Source organism: Thalassophryne amazonica, chromosome 13 (genome assembly GCF_902500255.1).
Source record: "Thalassophryne amazonica chromosome 13, fThaAma1.1, whole genome shotgun sequence".
NCBI lineage: Eukaryota > Metazoa > Chordata > Actinopteri > Batrachoidiformes > Batrachoididae > Thalassophryne > Thalassophryne amazonica.
The window spans coordinates 43,690,651-43,712,026 of record NC_047115.1 but is presented as its reverse complement, the minus strand read 5'-3'; the positions used below and the strand labels follow the sequence as shown (position 1 = coordinate 43,712,026).

At 41.5% G+C, this 21,376-nt stretch overlaps 1 protein-coding gene across 3 annotated transcripts in view; it reads left to right on the top strand.

Moving 5' to 3' along the window:
- LOC117523434 (glutathione S-transferase alpha I-like) overlaps nt 1–21,376 on the top strand; it is a 67,215-nt gene that overhangs the window by 13,879 nt on the left and 31,960 nt on the right. Inside the window, exons 1-3 of one of the 3 annotated variants that reach the window (XM_034184968.1) lie at nt 7,297–7,327; nt 7,421–7,526; nt 8,185–8,236. The exons of 1 other annotated variant lie outside the window; for it this stretch is intronic. In XM_034184968.1, coding sequence (XP_034040859.1) covers nt 7,440–7,526; nt 8,185–8,236 — 139 coding nt within the window. In that variant the 5' untranslated portion in view covers nt 7,297–7,327; nt 7,421–7,439. Of the gene's footprint in view, nt 1–7,296; nt 7,328–7,420; nt 7,527–8,184; nt 8,237–21,376 lie in introns of those variants that run through there. One more of the 3 variants, XM_034184969.1, reaches the window with a different exon arrangement.

The following is a 21,376-nucleotide window of genomic DNA, read 5'->3' as shown; positions in this document are numbered from 1 at the left end:
CTTGGTCTAAAAAAGTAACCGTTACTGACTGCCACAATCTTTTTTTCTTGATTTCTTATAGTGTTTCTTAAAGCCAGAAAGTTGCCATTTGAAATGACTTTAGTTTTGTGTCATTGTCTGTGATCTGCTTTTTTTCTACAAAATTAAACAACTGAATGAACATCCTCTGAGGACGGTGATTCCATAATTTTTGCCAGGGGTTGTATCCATTAACTCTCCAAACACCACTAACCAGCGACCCCTATAACTTCGTAAGTTTCCACAGACGTCTTTCATTCTTAAAGTCAAAGGTCCCACAGACATGAATATCAATGCCAAAAATAAGTGAATCATTCAAAAGCTTCGACACTTTCACAACCTACAGGTGCACTTCTGAAGAGTGAATCCAGGATGAAATTTGGTTCTTAATTTTGATCGAGGACAAACATTACTTAGCTGTCCCTTTTCCTTTACTCCACTGTCAGATTGTTTTGCTCTGAAGCTTTCTGTCTCACATTCTTTCATATTTGATCCACTGTTGCTGGCTCCCGCTGCCTCTACCCTTCTCCTGTGTCTCACCTGCCTGTTTACCTGGATTACTGTCTTGCTGTTTTCCTGATTGAATGATTGATTGATTTTTATTCATATAAAATGTAAACGTGTGAAATAATACAGTATAAAAATGTATTAAATAAACATGGATAGTACATAAATATACTGGGTAACACAAAAAAGCATAAGCACTTGTTTCCATTGTGGTCCAACACAATGGACATTGCTTCCTCTTGTTTTTTTCCTGTGTTTTGATCCAATACTTGTCCTTGACCATCCACTTTGTTTGCACCAGCATGGACAGCGTTGTCTCGGAATGTATTGACTATTCCTTCTATGGTTAATATGGTTAATAAAACTACCTTTTACTGCAAACAGGTGCTGTTCTCTGCTCAGGTGTCACAGTCTCCTCAGTGTTATACTTGGCCTTCGCCAAAATGACTGTTCTCCAGCTGATCTTGCCAGAGTGATTCTGGAATCCACATTTGGTCTAAATAGGGTTGTGGTTTTGGGGGTCAACCTTCAGTGATGTACTAAATTTGGTTGAAATCAGCAAGAGGGTAGAGTTGCTCAGTGGAGCAGTCAAAGAAACAGACAGGCCCACATGATGTTGGCACCACTGATGAACCTTTGGCAAATTTTGTCCTTCCTAGTCAATTTTGGAACCCATCTCCATATTTGTATCAAGATTGGTTCAAATCATAGAGAAAAACTTAAATTTTGAATGTGACCCAATGACCTTGACCCCAATAACTGACCTCTGGCCAATTTGATATCTCCTCTCCTAGAAACCACCTACATAGGTGTGTCAATTTGGTGGACATCAAATTGATGCATGAGCTTCATGCATGGATTAACCTGGGCTACAGCCCCAGAGCCTCCATCATGGAGGGGGCCTCTTACAAATGATAATAATTAGTAATTAGGAATGTTGAAAAAAAAATGGAGTTGTCAGAATTACGAGTCTTATCCTTAATGATTCAAAATCGGTAAAAAAAAAAAAATAAAAAAAAAAATATATATATATAATATATATATATATATATATATATTAAGTAACGTGGTCTCCGTTAGTGAGTTGCTTAGGTTCCTCTCTCCTGCTGCTGAAGAGGAGGAGTCGGTGTGTGTGAGTGCATGGACGGAAAGAGCAGTAGAGTGTGTGTGCTTAAGCTTGAAGGAGAAGTAAAGCAGCAGGCTGCATCACTCCATCTGGAACGTTTGCAAAAATAAATGGAATTTGCTTAATTACTCTTTAATTTCTTCCAAACTAGGAACGTAAAAGCCAAAGCATACGGATACATATTTGTATTGAATTACCATCTCTGTATTGATTAGATCAGACCACACTGCACATGCATTTAGACAGACAACAATTTATAATAAACCCTAATTTGCGCAAAACTTAAAATTGGCAAAATGTTGAAGGCGGTCCGACGGGACACGTCACAGAACTAAAGAAAAAAAAAAAAGAAACAAGTGCTGCAGACTAAATTCATCAAATGCTAAGGACAAGAGCTGTAATCCAAATGAAAATGTTTAAATGAGAAAATAAATTTGCATTTACTCTGTGTCTGACAGTGTTAAAGTGTCTGATGACAGCTCTCTGCAGCTCACATATTAAAGCTGCTGTCTGTCAATTTTTGAACACAGCAGCAAACTCAATATCCTTCCAATAGCATTTAACATTTTAAATGATATTTATGACTAACATATAACATCAAATGACATGAAATATAACACAAAATATGAAATATGATGTTTGCGACAGATTTAACTTTAAACTAAAATTGGTTCATGTTGTAGATCTTAGAGTAGATTTAAAAAAAAAACATTACAAATCACAAATCAAATCTCCAGCCGATTCTGAACAAGCAAAAAGAATAAGGAGATCCAATACCTGTTACATTACTAAAGACTTACACAGCTACATGAAAAACTAATTCCTTTATTCATCGATATACGTTGCCTTCTTCAAATATAAAACTACAACCCCTGGCAAAAATTATGGAATCACCGGCCTCGGAGGATGTTCATTCAGTTGTTTAATTTTGTAGAAAAAAAGCAGATCACAGACATGACACAAAACTAAAGTCATTTCAAATGGCAACTTTCTGGCTTTAAGAAACACTATAAGAAATCAAGAAAAAAGATTGTGGCAGTCAGTAACGGTTACTTTTTTAGACCAAGCAGAGGAAAAAAATATGGAATCACTCAATTCTGAGGAAAAAAATTATGGAATCACCCTGTAAATTTTCATCCCCAAAACTAACACCTGCATCATATCAGATCTGCTCGTTAGTCTGCATCTAAAAAGGAGTGAACACACCTTGGAGAGCTGTTGCACCAAGTGGACTGACATGAATCATGGCTCCAACACGAGAGATGTCAATTGAAACAAAGGAGAGGATTATCAAACTCTTAAAACAGAGTAAATCATCACGCAGTGTTGCAAAAGATGTTGGTTGTTCACAGTCAGCTGTGTCTAAACTCTGGACCAAATAGAAACAACATGGGAAGGTTGTTAAAGGCAAACATACACACATTGATGATATGGGCTGCATGTCAGGTAAAGGCACTGGGGAGATGGCTGTCATTACATCATCAATAAATGCACAGGTTTATGTTGATATTTTGGACAATTGAAAGGATGTTTGGGGATGATAAAATTTTTCAAGATGATAATGCATGTTGCCATAGAGCAAAAACTGCAAAAACATTCCTTGCAAAAAGACACATAGGGTCAATGTCAATGAGCAGATCTGATTTGATGCAGGTGTTAATTTGGGGTATGAAAATTTACAGGGTGATTCCATAATGTTTTCCTCAGAATTGAGTGATTCCATATTTTTTTCCTCTGCTTGGTCTAAAAAAGTAACTGTTACTGTCTGCCACAATCTTTTTTCTTGATTTCTTATAGTGTTTCTTAAAGCAAGAAAGTTGCCATTTGAAATGACTTTAGTTTTGTGTCATGTCTGTGATCTGCTTTTTTTCTACAAAATTAAACAACTGAATGAACATCCTCTGAGGCCGGTGATTCCATAATTTTTGCCAGGGGTTGTAGATGATTTTGGACACACTTGGCTTTCTGCATCAGTTGTCACACCAACTTTCTTAGCACACTGCAGCACACTTGAGTAGCTCCTGAAATTAGCAGATCTGTGTACTGAATTAATTTAGAATTGAAAATTGTTTTTAATGGAAAATTGATTAATTGAATCGGAATCAAATTGTGAGATACTGAAAGATTTGCACCCCGATTAATAAATGATGATAATATAACATTTCTTATCATTGAACACATCACGCTGCTCTGTTCTTTACTTTGGGCTATATTTCAATGTATAGCCTGTTTCTTATTTTCAATGAATTGTTTCATGGCAGAGCTGGTGAATTTCTTGAATGAAATAGTTTATTGAAGAGCTGATATGATATGCTACATCTCTGTATTGTGCCCATCATTGTCTTGTTATTTGAGATTAAATAAATCTCACAGAGCCAAAGATTACTGTGAGATGAATTTAAAAATAAATAAATTGTTCTTTCAGAATATGCAAATTATGTGTCAATCACGTAACATTCAAATGCGTAGCCTTTGTTCCTGTGTATGGTATGTGTGCACACATACACAGGGTGAAATAAGTGTTGAACACGTCACCACTTTTCTGAGTAAATATATTTCTAAAGGTGTTATTGACATGAAATTTTACAGTACAAAGTACAAAAAAAAAAACAAAAAACAAAAAAACATAGATGTTCATAAATTATGTGTAATCATGTGAAATGACATAGGGAAAGTATTGAACACCTGAAGAAAGAGAGTAGAGAAGCTTGAATCTTCGACTGGACTGGGTTGCTTGACGCGAGGACGTTTCGCTTCAAATCGCAGAAGCTTCCTCAGCTAAAATTCTTGCTCTGGTAGTCTGACTTCTGTCTGACCCTTGTTGAGAAGGACAAACAGAAGCCACAAAAGCTGGAGTTTTAAACCTAATCAGACACCTCCTACCGAGAGGCAGACTGCTATTGGCTAGTGATTAAACAATTGCTTTAATTAGCACCTATTGTGCTCTAGTTACCACCCTCCTAATGACAGGGTAGCTGTCTCTCCTAATGATGGGACTGACACCTCTCCTGATGATGTGAATGACTCATTACCATGAACAAAAGACTGAAACTGCTTTGGTCTGAGTACCCCATTCTAAACAGGGGACAAAGCGTGTCTCAGACCCCCTCCCCGGTTAAGGCTGGGTTTCAACTGTTTCACATAGAATGCCTCCTTCACCCCTCTCTCAAACCATTTCTTCTCTCTGGCTAAGATTTTAACTTCCTTGTCCTCAAACATGTGGTTAGTGTCTTTAAGGTGGAGATGAACTGCAGACTGAGGTCCACTGGCACCCTCTCTGCGGTGCTGTCTGAAGATCCTCTGTAGGGGAAAACTACAGAGGATCTTCAGACAGCACAAAATCCCAGTTTACTTTAAACCTGTTAACACCTTGAGACAGAAATTAGTTCACCCTAAGGACAGGATCCCTAGTTACAAACAGAGCAATATAGTGTATTCTATCAGATGTCAGGAAAACTGTAACGAACACTACATGGGTAAGACTAAGCAAACTTTACACAAAAGGCTATACCAGCACCGCAGAGAGGGCGCCAGTGGACCTCAGTCTGCAGTTCATCTCCACCTTAAAGACACTAACCACACGTTTGAGGACAAGGAAGTTAAAATCTTAGTCAGAGAGAAGAAATGGTTTGAGAGAGGGGTGAAGGAGGCATTCTATGTGAAACAGTTAAAACCCAGCCTTAACCAGGGAGGGGATGTGAGACACACTTTGTCCCCTGTTTACAATGTGGTACTCAGATCAAAGCAGTTTCAGTCTTTTGTTCATGGTAATGAGTCATTCATGTCATCAGAAGAGGCGTCAGTCCCATTGTTAGGAGGGACAGCTACCCTGTCATTAGGAGGGTGCTAACTAGAGCACAATCTGTGCTAATTAAAGCAATTGTTTAATGAATAGCCAATAGCAGTCTGCCTCTCGGTAGGAGGCGTCTGGTTAGGTTTAAAACTCCAGCTTTTGTGGCTTCTGTTTGTTCTTCTCAACAAGGGTCAGACAGAAGTCAAACTACCAGACCAATAATTTTAGCTGAGGAAGCTTCTGCGATTTGAAGCGAAACGTCCTCGCATCAAGCAACCCAGTCCAGTCGAAGATTTAAGCTTCTCTACTATGGAAACCACCTGGACAACTGAGAGCCTTCACAGAAACACTGAAGAAAGAGAGGTGCAAAAAGGTATGGAAAGCAAGACACCAGCTGAAATCAATCAATATAAAAAGCAGTCCTGCCCCTTGTCAGTGCAAATTAATATCAGCTGGTTCAGTCCCAACTGATGGCCTGTAAAAAGGTGTCTCATTACCAAGGTGTCATCCAAGAAACATGTCATGATGGGTAAAAGCAAAGAGCTCTCTCAAGGTTTCTGTGTAGGCTCTCAGGTGTCCAGGTGGTTTCCATAGTAGAGAAGCTTGAATCTTCGACTGGACTGGGTTGCTTGACTTGAGGACGTTTCGCTTCAAATCACAGAAGCTTCCTGGAAACTCACTATTACTAACCCTACTCCTACCCCCAACCCTAACCTTTAACCATAACCTAACCCTACTCCTTCCTCCAACCCTAACCATAACCCAACCCAGTCTCACATTTTTTTTCCCCCCATGCTCCCATTAGGATGATGATGAAATGAGGGTGGGCATTTCAGCAAGACAATGAGACCACACACACAGCCAAGGAAACTGTCAATTAGTTTCAGAGAATGAAAATAAAGTTGCTAGAATGGCCCAGCCAATCACCTGACTTGAATCCAATAGAAAATCTATAGAAAGACCTAAAAATCGGAGTTCATAGAAGAGGTCCACCAAACCTTCAAGATTTGAAGAATGTTTGTGTGGAAGAACGGGCCAAAATCACATTTGAACAATGCATGTGACTACTTTTTCAATACATGAGGCATCTTGAAGTTGTAATTACCAACAAAGGTTTTAGTACGAAGTGTTAAATAAATTTCAGTAAGTATGTTCAATACTTTTTCCCTGTCATTTCACATTATGACACATAGCTTAATTTATGGACATCTATGGTTTGATTTCTGTGCATGCATGAAATACTTGGGTTGTTAGCGATATCTGTTTATAATTTCATGTCAAAAGCACCTTTAGAAATATACTGATTCAGAAAAATGGTGACGTGTTCAATACTTATTTTACTTGCTGTACTGTACAAACTGTACAGTATATGTGGCATCTGTGGCAGAGGGTTGGGGGGGGGGGGGGGTTACTGATTCTCTGTAGCCCAGGGGCCTTGGTTGGTGTTAATGCACCCCCGGGAAGAAGGAATGGAATATGCTCCTGGAAAGTGGATTGGTAGCGAAAACTGTGGCCTGAAAAAAATGCACCAGCAACAGGGATGACTGAGAAGATTGTCAAACAAAGCCAATTTAAGAACTTGGAGTTGCTGTCTTGACTCCCTGAAACCCAAAAAGAAATTCAAATTTGTACACCAAATTAATTATTTTAAAATCAGCATTGTTTGTTGTATAATTATTGCACCCTTTCTGACCACAACGGGAAACTGTGCAGGGTTCACAGCAGTTTTTTGAAAAAAAAGCACAATCTTTGTTTTCATTTGGTCAGCAACTGCCAATCACAACCCTTAGATTGTCTCTCCACCTTATCTCCCCACTTCCCCTGTGTTATATAAGGACAGAGTTCTGTCTGTTTCCACCCCCCTTTTCCTCACAGCAGAGAAGGTCTGATTTCATGAAACACACTGTCAGGGCACTTTTCTTCTCTTCCTCATAGTGTTTGCTCACTGTTGTTGTGTGTTTTTCTCCTTTTGTCAGCTCAGAATTTGCAGAAGTCATGGCTGAAAAAATTGTGCTGCATTATTTCAATACCAGAGGCAAAATGGAATCAATCCGCTGGCTTTTGGCAGCAGCAGATGTGGATGTAAGTGGTGGTAGTTTTGTTTCTTGCTCGTTTATTACTTCCGCCAAGAAGGTTATGTTTTCGGTCGCGTACGTTTGTTGGTTGGTTGGTTGGTTGGTTGGATTGTTAGCAGGATTACTCAAAAAACCCTCAACGGATTTCAATGAAATTTTTTACCAGGGGTGTATCTTGGCCTAACTTAGATGTCATTAAATTTTGGTAATGATCTGGAACAGGATCCGGATCCAGTAATTTTTTTAATGATTCTTTATCATTGCAGGATAGGGCCAATTTCAACATTTTTGCATCTAACTTCATGAAGACGGGTCACAAAGGCTGAACAAAAATTAAGTTACGAAACAACAATAATTTAGCATTTGTTTCTCCTCCTTGAATAAACTTGTTATTAGAAAATAAAAACTTGTGTAGTTCATGCAGTTTCTCTTTATAAATACATTTGCTGAAGATCTAAGGGTTTAACCACTGAATCTGAAACATGATGGTAGATGTGTGAAACGACATGGAATAAGTCTCTTTGCCAAAGGGTATTCCATGTGACGTCAGTGACCTTATGGCCTTGGCGGAGGTTTGCGCTCTCCGAATGCTTCTAGTTTTCTATTTGATAAATGCCAAACCTCTGGAACATATCTATCAAACGTCTGCACTGTCTCATCCACAGTTCGACGAAGTATTTCTGACAACCCGCGAACAGTATGAGAAACTCCTCAGTGGTGAGTCTAAGACCAGACACGTATTTGATACTGAAATGATGAAATTCAGTATTTGTTTTTACATGAGGTCTTATGAGTTTGCTGTTTGTTTATTTTTAAGTTATTTTAATCACATGACCTTTCTTATTCGTTTTACATTGTAGCTGATTGTTTCACTTGTGGGTGTGCAAGTATGTGAGGATTACAGTACAAGGTTTGGCTACGTTTTTACCTGTCCAGAAAGTATTCACAGAGCTTAATTTTTTCCACATTTTGTTATGTTACAACAGTTACAGTTTATTCCAAAATGGATGAATTTTTGTTTTCCTCAAAATTCTACACACAACACCCCATAATAACAATGTGAAAAAGTTGTGTTTTTCTTTTAGATTTTTGCAAATGTATTAAAAAAACTAAGAACATGTACATAAGTATTCACGGTCTTTGCCATGAAGCTCAAAATTGTGCTCAGGTGCATCCTGTTTCCACTGATCATCCTTGACATGTTTCTACAGCTTAACTGGAGTCCACCTGGCGTAAATTAAGTTGATTTGAGATGATTTGGAAATGCACACAACTGTCTAGATATAAAGTCTCACAGTTGACACTGCACATCATAGCACAAACCAAGCATGAAGTCAAAGGAATCGTCTGTAGACCTCAGAGATAGGATTGTCTCGAGGCACAAATCTGGGGAAGGGTACAGAAACATTTCTGATGCTTTGAAGGTCCCAATGAGCACAGTGACCTCCATCATCCATCAATGGAAGAAGTTCAGATCTACCAGGACTCTTCCTAGAGCTGACCGCCCGTCTAAACTGAGCAATCGGGGGAGAAGGGCCTTAGTCAGGGAGGTGACCAAGAACCTGATGGTCACTCTGTCAGAGCTCCAACATTCCTTCCAGAAGGACAACCATCTGCAGCAATCCACCAATCAGGCCTGTATGGTAGAGTGGCCAAATGGAAGCCACTCCTTAGTAAAAGGCACAAGACAGCCCACCTGGAGTTTGCCAAAAAGTACCTGAAGGATTCTCAGACCATGAAAAACAAAATTCTCTAGATTGATGAGAGAAAGATTGAACTCCTTGGTGTGAATGCCAAGTGTCAGGTTTGGAGGAAACCAGGCACCATCCCTACAGTGAAGCATGGTGGTGGCAGCATCATGCCATGGGGATGTTTTTCAGCAGCAGGAACTGGGAGACTAGTAAGGATTGAGGGGAAGATGAATGCAGCAATGTACAGAGACATCCTGGATGAAAATCTGCTCCAGAGCGCTCTTGACCTCAGACTGGGGGTGACGGTTCATTGTTCAGCAGGACAATGACCCTAAGCACACAGCCAAGATATCAAAGGAGTGGATTCAGGACAACTCTGTGAATGTCCTTAAGTGCCCCAGGCAGAGCTCAGACCTGAATCCATTTGAACACCATGGGAGAGATCTGAAAATGTGCACCGACGCTCCACATCTAATCTCATGGAGCTTGAGAGGTGCTGCAAATAGAAATGGGCAAAACTGCCAAAAGATACACGCACCAAGCTTGTGACATTATATTCAAGAAGACTGGAGGTTTTAATTGCTGCCAAAGGTGCATCAACAAAGTATTGAGCAAAGCCTGTGAATACCTATGTAGATGCGCTTTCTTAGTTTTGTTATTTTTAATACATTTTCAAAAATTCAAATAAAAAAAAACTTTTTTCATGTTGGCATTATGGGGTGTTGTGAGTAGAATTTTGAGGGGAAAAATGAATTTACTCCATTTTGGAATAAGGCTGTAAGGCTCTTTATTATGTGCTGTGGTGTGGTTTCCCTCTTTGTCACATGCCATGACACGTGTTCCCACTTTGTTAGATGCTCTGGTGTGATTTCCCTCTTTGTTAGATGCTCTGGTGTGATTTCTCTCTTTGTTAGATGCTCTGGTGTGATTTCCCTCTTTGTCACATGCCATGACACACATTGCCACTTTGTTACATGCTCTTGTGTGAATTCCCTCTTTGTCACATGCCATGACAAGTGTTCCCACTTTGTTTGATGATCTGGTGTGATTTCCCTCTTTGTTAGATGCTCTGGTGTGATTTCCTTCTTTGTCACATGCCATGGCACGTGTTCCTACTTTGTTAGATGATCTGGTGTGATTTCCCTCTTTGTTAGATGCTCTGGTATGATTTCTCTCTTTGTCACATGCCATGACACGTATTCCGACTTTGTTAGATGCTCTGGTGTGATTTCCCTCTTTGTCACATGCCATGACACACATTGCCACTTTGTTAGATGCTCTGGTGTAATTTCCCTGTTTCTCACGTGCCATGACACGTGTTCCGACTTTGTTAGATGCTCTGGTATGATTTCCCTCTTTGTTAGATAAGCTGGTGTGATTTCCCTCTTTGTCACATGCCATGACACGTGTTCCCACTTTGTTACATGCGCTGGTGTGATTTCCCTCTTTGTTAGATGCTCTGGTGTGATTTCCCTCTTTGTCACATGCCATGACAAGTGTTCCCACTTTGTTTGATGATCTGGTGTGATTTCCCTCTTTGTTAGACGCTCTGGTGTGATTTCTCTCTTTGTCACATGCCATGACACGTATTCCGACTTTGTTAGATGCTCTGGTGTGATTTCCCTCTTTGTTAGATCCTCTGGTGTGATTTCCCTCTTTGTCACATGCCATGACACACATTGCCACTTTGTTAGATGCTCTGGTGTGGTTTCCCTCTTTCTCATGTGCCGTGACACATATTCCGACTTTGTTAGATGCGCTGGTGTGATTTCCCTCTTTGTCACATGCCATGACATGTGTTCCCACTTTGTTAGATGCTCTGGTGTGATTTCCCTCTTTGTCACATGCCATGACATGCGTTCCAACTTTGTTAGATGCTCTGGTGTGATTTCCCTATTTGTCACATGCCATTACACGTGTTCCCACTTTGTTAGATGCTCTGGTGTGATTTCTCTCTTTTTTACATGCTCTTGTGTGATTTCCCTCTTTGTCACATGCCATGACAAGTGTTCCCACTTTGTTTGATGATCTGGTGTATTTCCCTCTTTGTTAGATGCTCTGGTGTGATTTCTTTCTTTGTCACATGCCATGACACGTGTTCCCACTTTGTTAGATGATCTGGTGTGATTTCTTTCTTTGTTAGATGCTCTGGTATGATTTCTCTTTGTTACATGCTCTTGTGTGATTTCCCTCTTTGTCACATACCATGACACGTGTTCCCACTTTGTTAGATGATCTGGTGTGATTTCTCTCTTTGTCACATGCCATGACACGTATTCCGACTTTGTTAGATGCTCTGGTGTGATTTCCCTCTTTGTTAGATCCTCTGGTGTGATTTCCCTCTTTGTCACATGCCATGACACACATTGCCACTTTGTTAGATGCTCTGGTGTGGTTTCCCTCTTTCTCATGTGCCATGACACGTGTTCCGACTTTGTTAGATGCGCTGGTGTGATTTCCTTCTTTGTCACATGCCATGACACGCGTTCCCACTTTGTTAGATGCTCTGGTGTGATTTCCCTCTTTGTTAGATGCTCTGGTGATTTCCCTCTTTGTCACGTGCCATGACACATGTTCCAACTTTGTTAGATGCTCTGGTGTGATTTCCCTCTTTGTTAGATGCTCTGGTGATTTCCCTCTTTGTCACGTGCCATGACAAGTGTTCCAACTTTGTTAGATGCTCTGGTGTGATTTCCCTATTTGTCACATGCCATGACACGCGTTCCAACTTTGTTAGATGCTCTGGTGTGATTTCCCTATTTGTCACATGCCATGACATGTGTTCCCACTTTGTTTGATGATCTGGTGTGATTTCTCTCTTTTTTACATGCTCTTGTGTGATTTCCCTCGTTGTCACATGCCATGACAAGTGTTCCCACTTTGTTAGATGCTCTGGTGTGATTTCCCTCTTTGTCACATGCCATGACATGCGTTCCAACTTTGTTAGATGCTCTGGTGTGATTTCCCTATTTGTCACATGCCATGACACGTGTTCCCACTTTGTTAGATGCTCTGGTGTGATTTCTCTCTTTTTTACATGCTCTTGTGTGATTTCCCTCTTTGTCACATGCCATGACAAGTGTTCCCACTTTGTTAGATGCTCTGGTGTGATTTCTCTCTTTTTTACATGCTCTTGTGTGATTTCCCTCTTTGTCACATGCCATGACAAGTGTTCCCACTTTGTTAGATGCTCTGGTGTGATTTCCCTCTTTGTCACATGCCATGACATGCGTTCCAACTTTGTTAGATGCTCTGGTGTGATTTCCCTATTTGTCACATGCCATGACACGTGTTCCCACTTTGTTAGATGCTCTGGTGTGATTTCTCTCTTTTTTTACATGCTCTTGTGTGATTTCCCTCTTTGTCACATGCCATGACAAGTGTTCCCACTTTGTTTGATGATCTGGTGTGATTTCCCTCTTTGTCACATGCCATGACATGCGTTCCAACTTTGTTAGATGCTCTGGTGTGATTTCCCTATTTGTCACATGCCATGACACGTGTTCCCACTTTGTTAGATGCTCTGGTGTGATTTCTCTCTTTTTTACATGCTCTTGTGTGATTTCCCTCTTTGTCACATGCCATGACAAGTGTTCCCACTTTGTTTGATGATCTGGTGTATTTCCCTCTTTGTTAGATGCTCTGGTGTGATTTCTTTCTTTGTCACATGCCATGACACGTGTTCCCACTTTGTTAGATGATCTGGTGTGATTTCTTTCTTTGTTAGATGCTCTGGTATGATTTCTCTTTGTTACATGCTCTTGTGTGATTTCCCTCTTTGTCACATACCATGACACATATTCCGACTTTGTTAGATGCTCTGATGTGATTTCCCTCTTTGTTAGATCCTCTGGTGTGATTTCCCTCTTTGTCACATGCCATGACACACATTGCCACTTTGTTAGATGCTCTGGTGTGGTTTCCATCTTTGTCACATGCCATGACACGCGTTCCCACTTTGTTAGATGCTCTGGTGTGATTTCCCTCTTTGTTAGATGCTCTGGTGTGATTTCCCTCTTTGTCACGTGCCATGACACACGTTCCAACTTTGTTAGATGCTCTGGTGTGATTTCCCTATTTGTCACATGCCATGACATGCGTTCCCACTTTGTTAGATGCTCTGGTGTGATTTCCCTCTTTGTTAGATGCTCTGGTGTGATTTCCCTCTTTGTCACATGCCATGACACGCGTTCCAACTTTGTTAGATGCTTTGGTGTGATTTCAATATTTGTCACATGCCATGACACGTGTTCCCACTTTGTTAGATGCTCTGGTGTGATTTCTCTTTTTTACATGCTCTTGTGTGATTTCCCTCTTTGTCACATACCATGACACGTGTTCCCACTTTGTTAGATGATCTGGTGTGATTTCTCTCTTTGTCACATGCCATGACACGTATTCCGACTTTGTTAGATGCTCTGGTGTGATTTCCCTCTTTGTTAGATCCTCTGGTGTGATTTCCCTCTTTGTCACATGCCATGACACACATTGCCACTTTGTTAGATGCTCTGGTGTGGTTTCCCTCTTTCTCATGTGCCATGACACGTGTTCCGACTTTGTTAGATGCGCTGGTGTGATTTCCTTCTTTGTCACATGCCATGACACGCGTTCCCACTTTGTTAGATGCTCTGGTGTGATTTCCCTCTTTGTTAGATGCTCTGGTGATTTCCCTCTTTGTCACATGCCATGACAAGTGTTCCCACTTTGTTAGATGCTCTGGTGTGATTTCCCTCTTTGTCACATGCCATGACATGCGTTCCAACTTTGTTAGATGCTCTGGTGTGATTTCCCTATTTGTCACATGCCATGACACGTGTTCCCACTTTGTTAGATGCTCTGGTGTGATTTCTCTCTTTTTACATGCTCTTGTGTGATTTCCCTCTTTGTCACATGCCATGACAAGTGTTCCCACTTTGTTTGATGATCTGGTGTGATTTCCCTCTTTGTCACATGCCATGACATGCGTTCCAACTTTGTTAGATGCTCTGGTGTGATTTCCCTATTTGTCACATGCCATGACACGTGTTCCCACTTTGTTAGATGCTCTGGTGTGATTTCTCTCTTTTTTACATGCTCTTGTGTGATTTCCCTCTTTGTCACATGCCATGACAAGTGTTCCCACTTTGTTTGATGATCTGGTGTATTTCCCTCTTTGTTAGATGCTCTGGTGTGATTTCTTTCTTTGTCACATGCCATGACACGTGTTCCCACTTTGTTAGATGATCTGGTGTGATTTCTTTCTTTGTTAGATGCTCTGGTATGATTTCTCTTTGTTACATGCTCTTGTGTGATTTCCCTCTTTGTCACATACCATGACACATATTCCGACTTTGTTAGATGCTCTGATGTGATTTCCCTCTTTGTTAGATCCTCTGGTGTGATTTCCCTCTTTGTCACATGCCATGACACACATTGCCACTTTGTTAGATGCTCTGGTGTGGTTTCCATCTTTGTCACATGCCATGACACGCGTTCCCACTTTGTTAGATGCTCTGGTGTGATTTCCCTCTTTGTTAGATGCTCTGGTGTGATTTCCCTCTTTGTCACGTGCCATGACACACGTTCCAACTTTGTTAGATGCTCTGGTGTGATTTCCCTATTTGTCACATGCCATGACATGCGTTCCCACTTTGTTAGATGCTCTGGTGTGATTTCCCTCTTTGTTAGATGCTCTGGTGTGATTTCCCTGTTTGTCACATGCCATGACACGCGTTCCAACTTTGTTAGATGCTTTGGTGTGATTTCAATATTTGTCACATGCCATGACACGTGTTCCCACTTTGTTAGATGCTCTGGTGTGATTTCTCTTTTTTACATGCTCTTGTGTGATTTCCCTCTTTGTCACATACCATGACACGTGTTCCCACTTTGTTAGATGATCTGGTGTGATTTCTCTCTTTGTCACATGCCATGACACGTATTCCGACTTTGTTAGATGCTCTGGTGTGATTTCCCTCTTTGTTAGATCCTCTGGTGTGATTTCCCTCTTTGTCACATGCCATGACACACATTGCCACTTTGTTAGATGCTCTGGTGTGGTTTCCCTCTTTCTCATGTGCCATGACACGTGTTCCCACTTTGTTAGATGCTCTGGTGTGATTTCTCTCTTTTTTACATGCTCTTGTGTGATTTCCCTCTTTGTCACATGCCATGACAAGTGTTCCCACTTTGTTTGATGATCTGGTGTATTTCCCTCTTTGTCACATGCCATGACATGCGTTCCAACTTTGTTAGATGCTCTGGTGTGATTTCCCTATTTGTCACATGCCATGACACGTGTTCCCACTTTGTTAGATGCTCTGGTGTGATTTCTCTCTTTTTTACATGCTCTTGTGTGATTTCCCTCTTTGTCACATGCCATGACAAGTGTTCCCACTTTGTTTGATGATCTGGTGTATTTCCCTCTTTGTTAGATGCTCTGGTGTGATTCTTTCTTTGTCACATGCCATGACACGTGTTCCCACTTTGTTAGATGATCTGGTGTGATTTCTTTCTTTGTTAGATGCTCTGGTATGATTTCTCTTTGTTACATGCTCTTGTGTGATTTCCCTCTTTGTCACATACCATGACACATATTCCGACTTTGTTAGATGCTCTGATGTGATTTCCCTCTTTGTTAGATCCTCTGGTGTGATTTCCCTCTTTGTCACATGCCATGACACACATTGCCACTTTGTTAGATGCTCTGGTGTGGTTTCCATCTTTGTCACATGCCATGACACGCGTTCCCACTTTGTTAGATGCTCTGGTGTGATTTCCCTCTTTGTTAGATGCTCTGGTGTGATTTCCCTCTTTGTCACGTGTCATGACACACGTTCCCACTTTGTTAGATGCTCTGGTGTGATTTCCCTCTTTGTTAGATGCTCTGGTGTGATTTCCCTGTTTGTCACATGCCATGACACGCGTTCCAACTTTGTTAGATGCTTTGGTGTGATTTCAATATTTGTCACATGCCATGACACGTGTTCCCACTTTGTTAGATGCTCTGGTGTGATTTCTCTTTTTTACATGCTCTTGTGTGATTTCCCTCTTTGTCACATACCATGACACGTGTTCCCACTTTGTTAGATGATCTGGTGTGATTTCTCTCTTTGTCACATGCCATGACACGTATTCCGACTTTGTTAGATGCTCTGGTGTGATTTCCCTCTTTGTCACATGCCATGACACACATTGCCACTTTGTTAGATGCTCTGGTGTGGTTTCCCTCTTTCTCATGTGCCATGACACGTGTTCCGACTTTGTTAGATGCGCTGGTGTGATTTCCTTCTTTGTCACATGCCATGACACGCGTTCCCACTTTGTTAGATGCTCTGGTGTGATTTCCCTCTTTGTTAGATGCTCTGGTGATTTCCCTCTTTGTCACGTGCCATGACACATGTTCCAACTTTGTTAGATGCTCTGGTGTGATTTCCCTCTTTGTTAGATGCTCTGGTGTGATTTCCCTCTTTGTTAGATGCTCTGGTGATTTCCCTCTTTGTCACATGCCATGACACGTGTTCCCACTTTGTTAGATGATCTGGTGTGATTTCTCTCTTTGTCACATGCCATGACACGTATTCCGACTTTGTTAGATGCTCTGGTGTGATTTCCCTCTTTGTTAGATCCTCTGGTGTGATTTCCCTCTTTGTCACATGCCATGACATGCGTTCCCACTTTGTTAGATGCTCTGGTGTGATTTCCCTCTTTGTTAGATGCTCTGGTGATTTCCCTCTTTGTCACGTGCCCTGACATGTGTTCCAACTTTGTTAGATGCTCTGGTGTGATTTCCCTATTTGTCACATGCCATGACACGCGTTCCAACTTTGTTAGATGCTCTGGTGTGATTTCCCTATTTGTCACATGCCATGACACATGTTCCCACTTTGTTAGATGCTCTGGTGTGATTTCTCTCTTTTTTACATGCTCTTGTGTGATTTCCCTCTTTGTCACATGCCATGACAAGTGTTCCCACTTTGTTTGATGATCTGGTGTGATTTCTCTCTTTGTTAGATGCTCTGGTATGATTTCTCTTTGTTACATGCTTTTGTGTGATTTCCCTCTTTGTCACATACCATGACATGTATTCCCACTTTGTTAGATGCTCTGGTGTGATTTCCCTCTTTGTTAGATGCTCTGGTGATTTCCCTCTTTGTCACATGCCATGACATGTGTTCCAACTTTGTTAGATGCTCTGGTGTGATTTCCCTATTTGTCACATGCCATGACATGCGTTCCAACTTTGTTAGATGCTCTGGTGTGATTTCCCTCTTTGTCACATGCCATGACATGTGTTCCCACTTTGTTAGATGCTCTGGTGTGATTTCTCTCTTTTTTACATGCTCTGGTGTGATTTCTTTCTTTGTCACATGCCATGACACGTGTTCCCACTTTGTTAGATGATCTGGTGTGATTTCTCTCTTTGTTAGATGCTCTGGTATGATTTCTCTTTGTTACATGCTCTTGTGTGATTTCCCTCTTTGTCACATACCATGACACGTATTCCGACTTTGTTAGATGCTCTGGTGTGATTTCCCTCTTTGTTAGATCCTCTGGTGTGATTTTCCTCTTTGTCACATGCCATGACACACATTGCCACTTTGTTAGATGCTCTGGTGTGGTCTCCCTCTTTGTCACATGCCATGACACGCGTTCCCACTTTGTTAGATGCTCTGGTGTGATTTCCCTCTTTGTTAGATGCTCTGGTGTGATTTCCCTCTTTGTCACGTGCCATGACACGCGTTCCAACTTTGTTAGATGCTCTGGTGTGATTTCCCTCTTTGTTAGATGCTCTGGTGTGATTTCCCTCTTTGTCACATGCCATGACATGCGTTCCCACTTTGTTAGATGCTCTGGTGTGATTTCCCTCTTTGTTAGATGCTCTGGTGTGATTTCCCTCTTTGTCACGTGCCATGACACGCGTTCCCACTTTGTTAGATGCTCTGGTGTGATTTCCCTCTTTGTTAGATGCTCTGGTGATTTCCCTCTTTGTCACGTGCCATGACATGTGTTCCAACTTTGTTAGATTGCTCTGATGTGATTTCCCTATTTGTCACATGCCATGACACTCGTTCCAACTTTGTTAGATGCTCTGGTGTGATTCCCTATTTGTCACATGCCATGACACTGTTCCCACTTTGTTAGATGCTCTGGTGTGATTCCTCTCTTTTTTACATGCTCTTGTGTGATTTCCCTCTTTGTCACATGCCATGACACGTGTTCCCACTTTGTTAGATGATCTGGTGTGTTTTCTCTCTTTGTTAGATGCTCTGGTATGATTTCTCCTTTGTTACATGCTCTTGTGTGATTTCCCTCTTTGTCACATACCATGACACGTATTCCGACTTTGTTAGATGCTCTGGTTGTGATTTCCCTCTTTGTTAGATCCTCTGGTGTGATTTTCCTCTTTGTCACATGCCATGACACACATTGCCACTTTGTTAGATGCTCAGGGTGTGGTTTCCCTCTTTGTCACATGCCATGACATGCGTTCCCACTTTGTTAGATGCTCTGGTGTGATTTCCCTCTTTGTTAGATGCTCTGGTGTGATTTCTCTCTTTTTTACATGCTCTGGTGTGATTTCTTTCTTTGTCACATGCCATGACACGTGTTCCCACTTTGTTAGATGATCTGGTGTGATTTCTCTCTTTGTTAGATGCTCTGGTATGATTTCTCTTTGTTACATGCTCTTGTGTGATTTCCCTCTTTGTCACATACCATGACACGTATTCCGACTTTGTTAGATGCTCTGGTGTGATTTCCCTCTTTGTTAAATCCTCTGGTGTGATTTTCCTCTTTGTCACATGCCATGACACACATTGCCACTTTGTTAGATGCTCTGGTGTGGTTTCCCTCTTTGTCACATGCCATGACACGCGTTCCCACTTTGTTAGATGCTCTGGTGTGATTTCCCTCTTTGTTAGATGCTCTGGTGTGATTTCCCTCTTTGTCACGTGCCATGACACGCGTTCCAACTTTGTTAGATGCTCTGGTGTGATTTCCCTCTTTGTTAGATGCTCTGGTGTGATTTCCCTCTTTGTCACATGCCATGACATGCGTTCCCACTTTGTTAGATGCTCTGGTGTGATTTCCCTCTTTGTTAGATCCTCTGGTGTGATTTCCCTCTTTGTCACATGCCATGACATGCGTTCCCACTTTGTTAGATGCTCTGGTGTGATTTCCCTCTTTGTTAGATGCTCTGGTGATTTCCCTCTTTGTCACGTGCCATGACATGTGTTCCAACTTTGTTAGATGCTCTGATGTGATTTCCCTATTTGTCACATGCCATGACACGCGTTCCAACTTTGTTAGATGCTCTGGTGTGATTTCCCTATTTGTCACATGCCATGACACATGTTCCCACTTTGTTAGATGCTCTGGTGTGATTCCTCTCTTTTTTACATGCTCTTGTGTGATTTCCCTCTTTGTCACATGCCATGACACGTGTTCCCACTTTGTTAGATGATCTGGTGTGATTTCTCTCTTTGTTAGATGCTCTGGTATGATTTCTCTTTGTTACATGCTCTTGTGTGATTTCCCTCTTTGTCACATACCATGACACGTATTCCGACTTTGTTAGATGCTCTGGTGTGATTTCCCTCTTTGTTAGATCCTCTGGTGTGATTTTCCTCTTTGTCACATGCCATGACACACATTGCCACTTTGTTAGATGCTCAGGTGTGGTTTCCCTCTTTGTCACATGCCATGACACGCGTTCCCACTTTGTTAGATGCTCTGGTGTGATTTCCCTCTTTGTTAGATGCTCTGGTGTGATTTCCCTCTTTGTCACATACCATGACATGCGTTCCCACTTTGTTAGATGCTCTGGTGTGATTTCCCTCTTTGTTAGATGCTCTGGTGTGATTTCCCTCTTTGTCACGTGCCATGACACGCGTTCCAACTTTGTTAGATGCTCTGGTGTGATTTCCCTCTTTGTTAGATGCTCTGGTGTGATTTCCCTCTTTGTCACATGCCATGACACGCGTTCCCACTTTGTTAGATGCTCTGGTGTGATTTCTCTCTTTGTTAGATGCTCTGGTATGATTTCTCTTTGTTACATGCTTTTGTGTGATTTCCCTCTTTGTCACATACCATGACACGTGTTCCCACTTTGTTAGATGCTCTGGTGTGATTTCCCTCTTTGTTAGATGCTCTGGTGTGATTTCCCTCTTTGTCACGTGCCATGACACGCGTTCCAACTTTGTTAGATGCTCTGGTGTGATTTCCCTCTTTGTCACGTGCCATGACACGTGTTCCCACTTTGTTAGATGCTCTGGTGTGATTTCCCTCTTTGTTAGATGCTCTGGTGTGATTTCCCTCTTTGTCACATGCCTTGACATGCGTTCCCACTTTGTTAGATGCTCTGGTGTGATTTCTCTCTTTGTTAGATGCTCTGGTATGATTTCTCTTTGTTACATGCTTTTGTGTGATTTCCCTCTTTGTCACATACCATGACATGTATTCCCACTTTGTTAGATGCTCTGGTGTGATTTCCCTCTTTGTTAGATGCTCTGGTGATTTCCCTCTTTGTCACGTGCCATGACACGTGTTCCAACTTTGTTAGATGCTCTGGTGTGATTTCCCTATTTGTCACATGCCATGACATGCGTTCCAACTTTGTTAGATGCTCTGGTGTGATTTCCCTATTTGTCACATGCCATGACATGTGTTCCCACTTTGTTAGATGCTCTGGTGTGATTTCTCTCTTTTTTACATGCTCTGGTGTGATTTCTTTCTTTGTCACATGCCATGACACGTGTTCCCACTTTGTTAGATGATCTGGTGTGATTTCTCTCTTTGTTAGATGCTCTGGTATGATTTCTCTTTCTTACATGCTCTTGTGTGATTTCCCTCTTTGTCACATACCATGACACGTATTCCGACTTTGTTAGATGCTCTGGTGTGATTTCCCTCTTTGTTAAATCCTCTGGTGTGATTTTCCTCTTTGTCACATGCCATGACACACATTGCCACTTTGTTAGATGCTCTGGTGTGGTTTCCCTCTTTGTCACATGCCATGACACGCGTTCCCACTTTGTTAGATGCTCTGGTGTGATTTCCCTCTTTGTTAGATGCTCTGGTGTGATTTCCCTCTTTGTTAGATGCTCTGGTGTGATTTCCCTCTTTGTCACATGCCATGACATTCGTTCCCACTTTGTTAGATGCTCTGGTGTGATTTCCCTCTTTG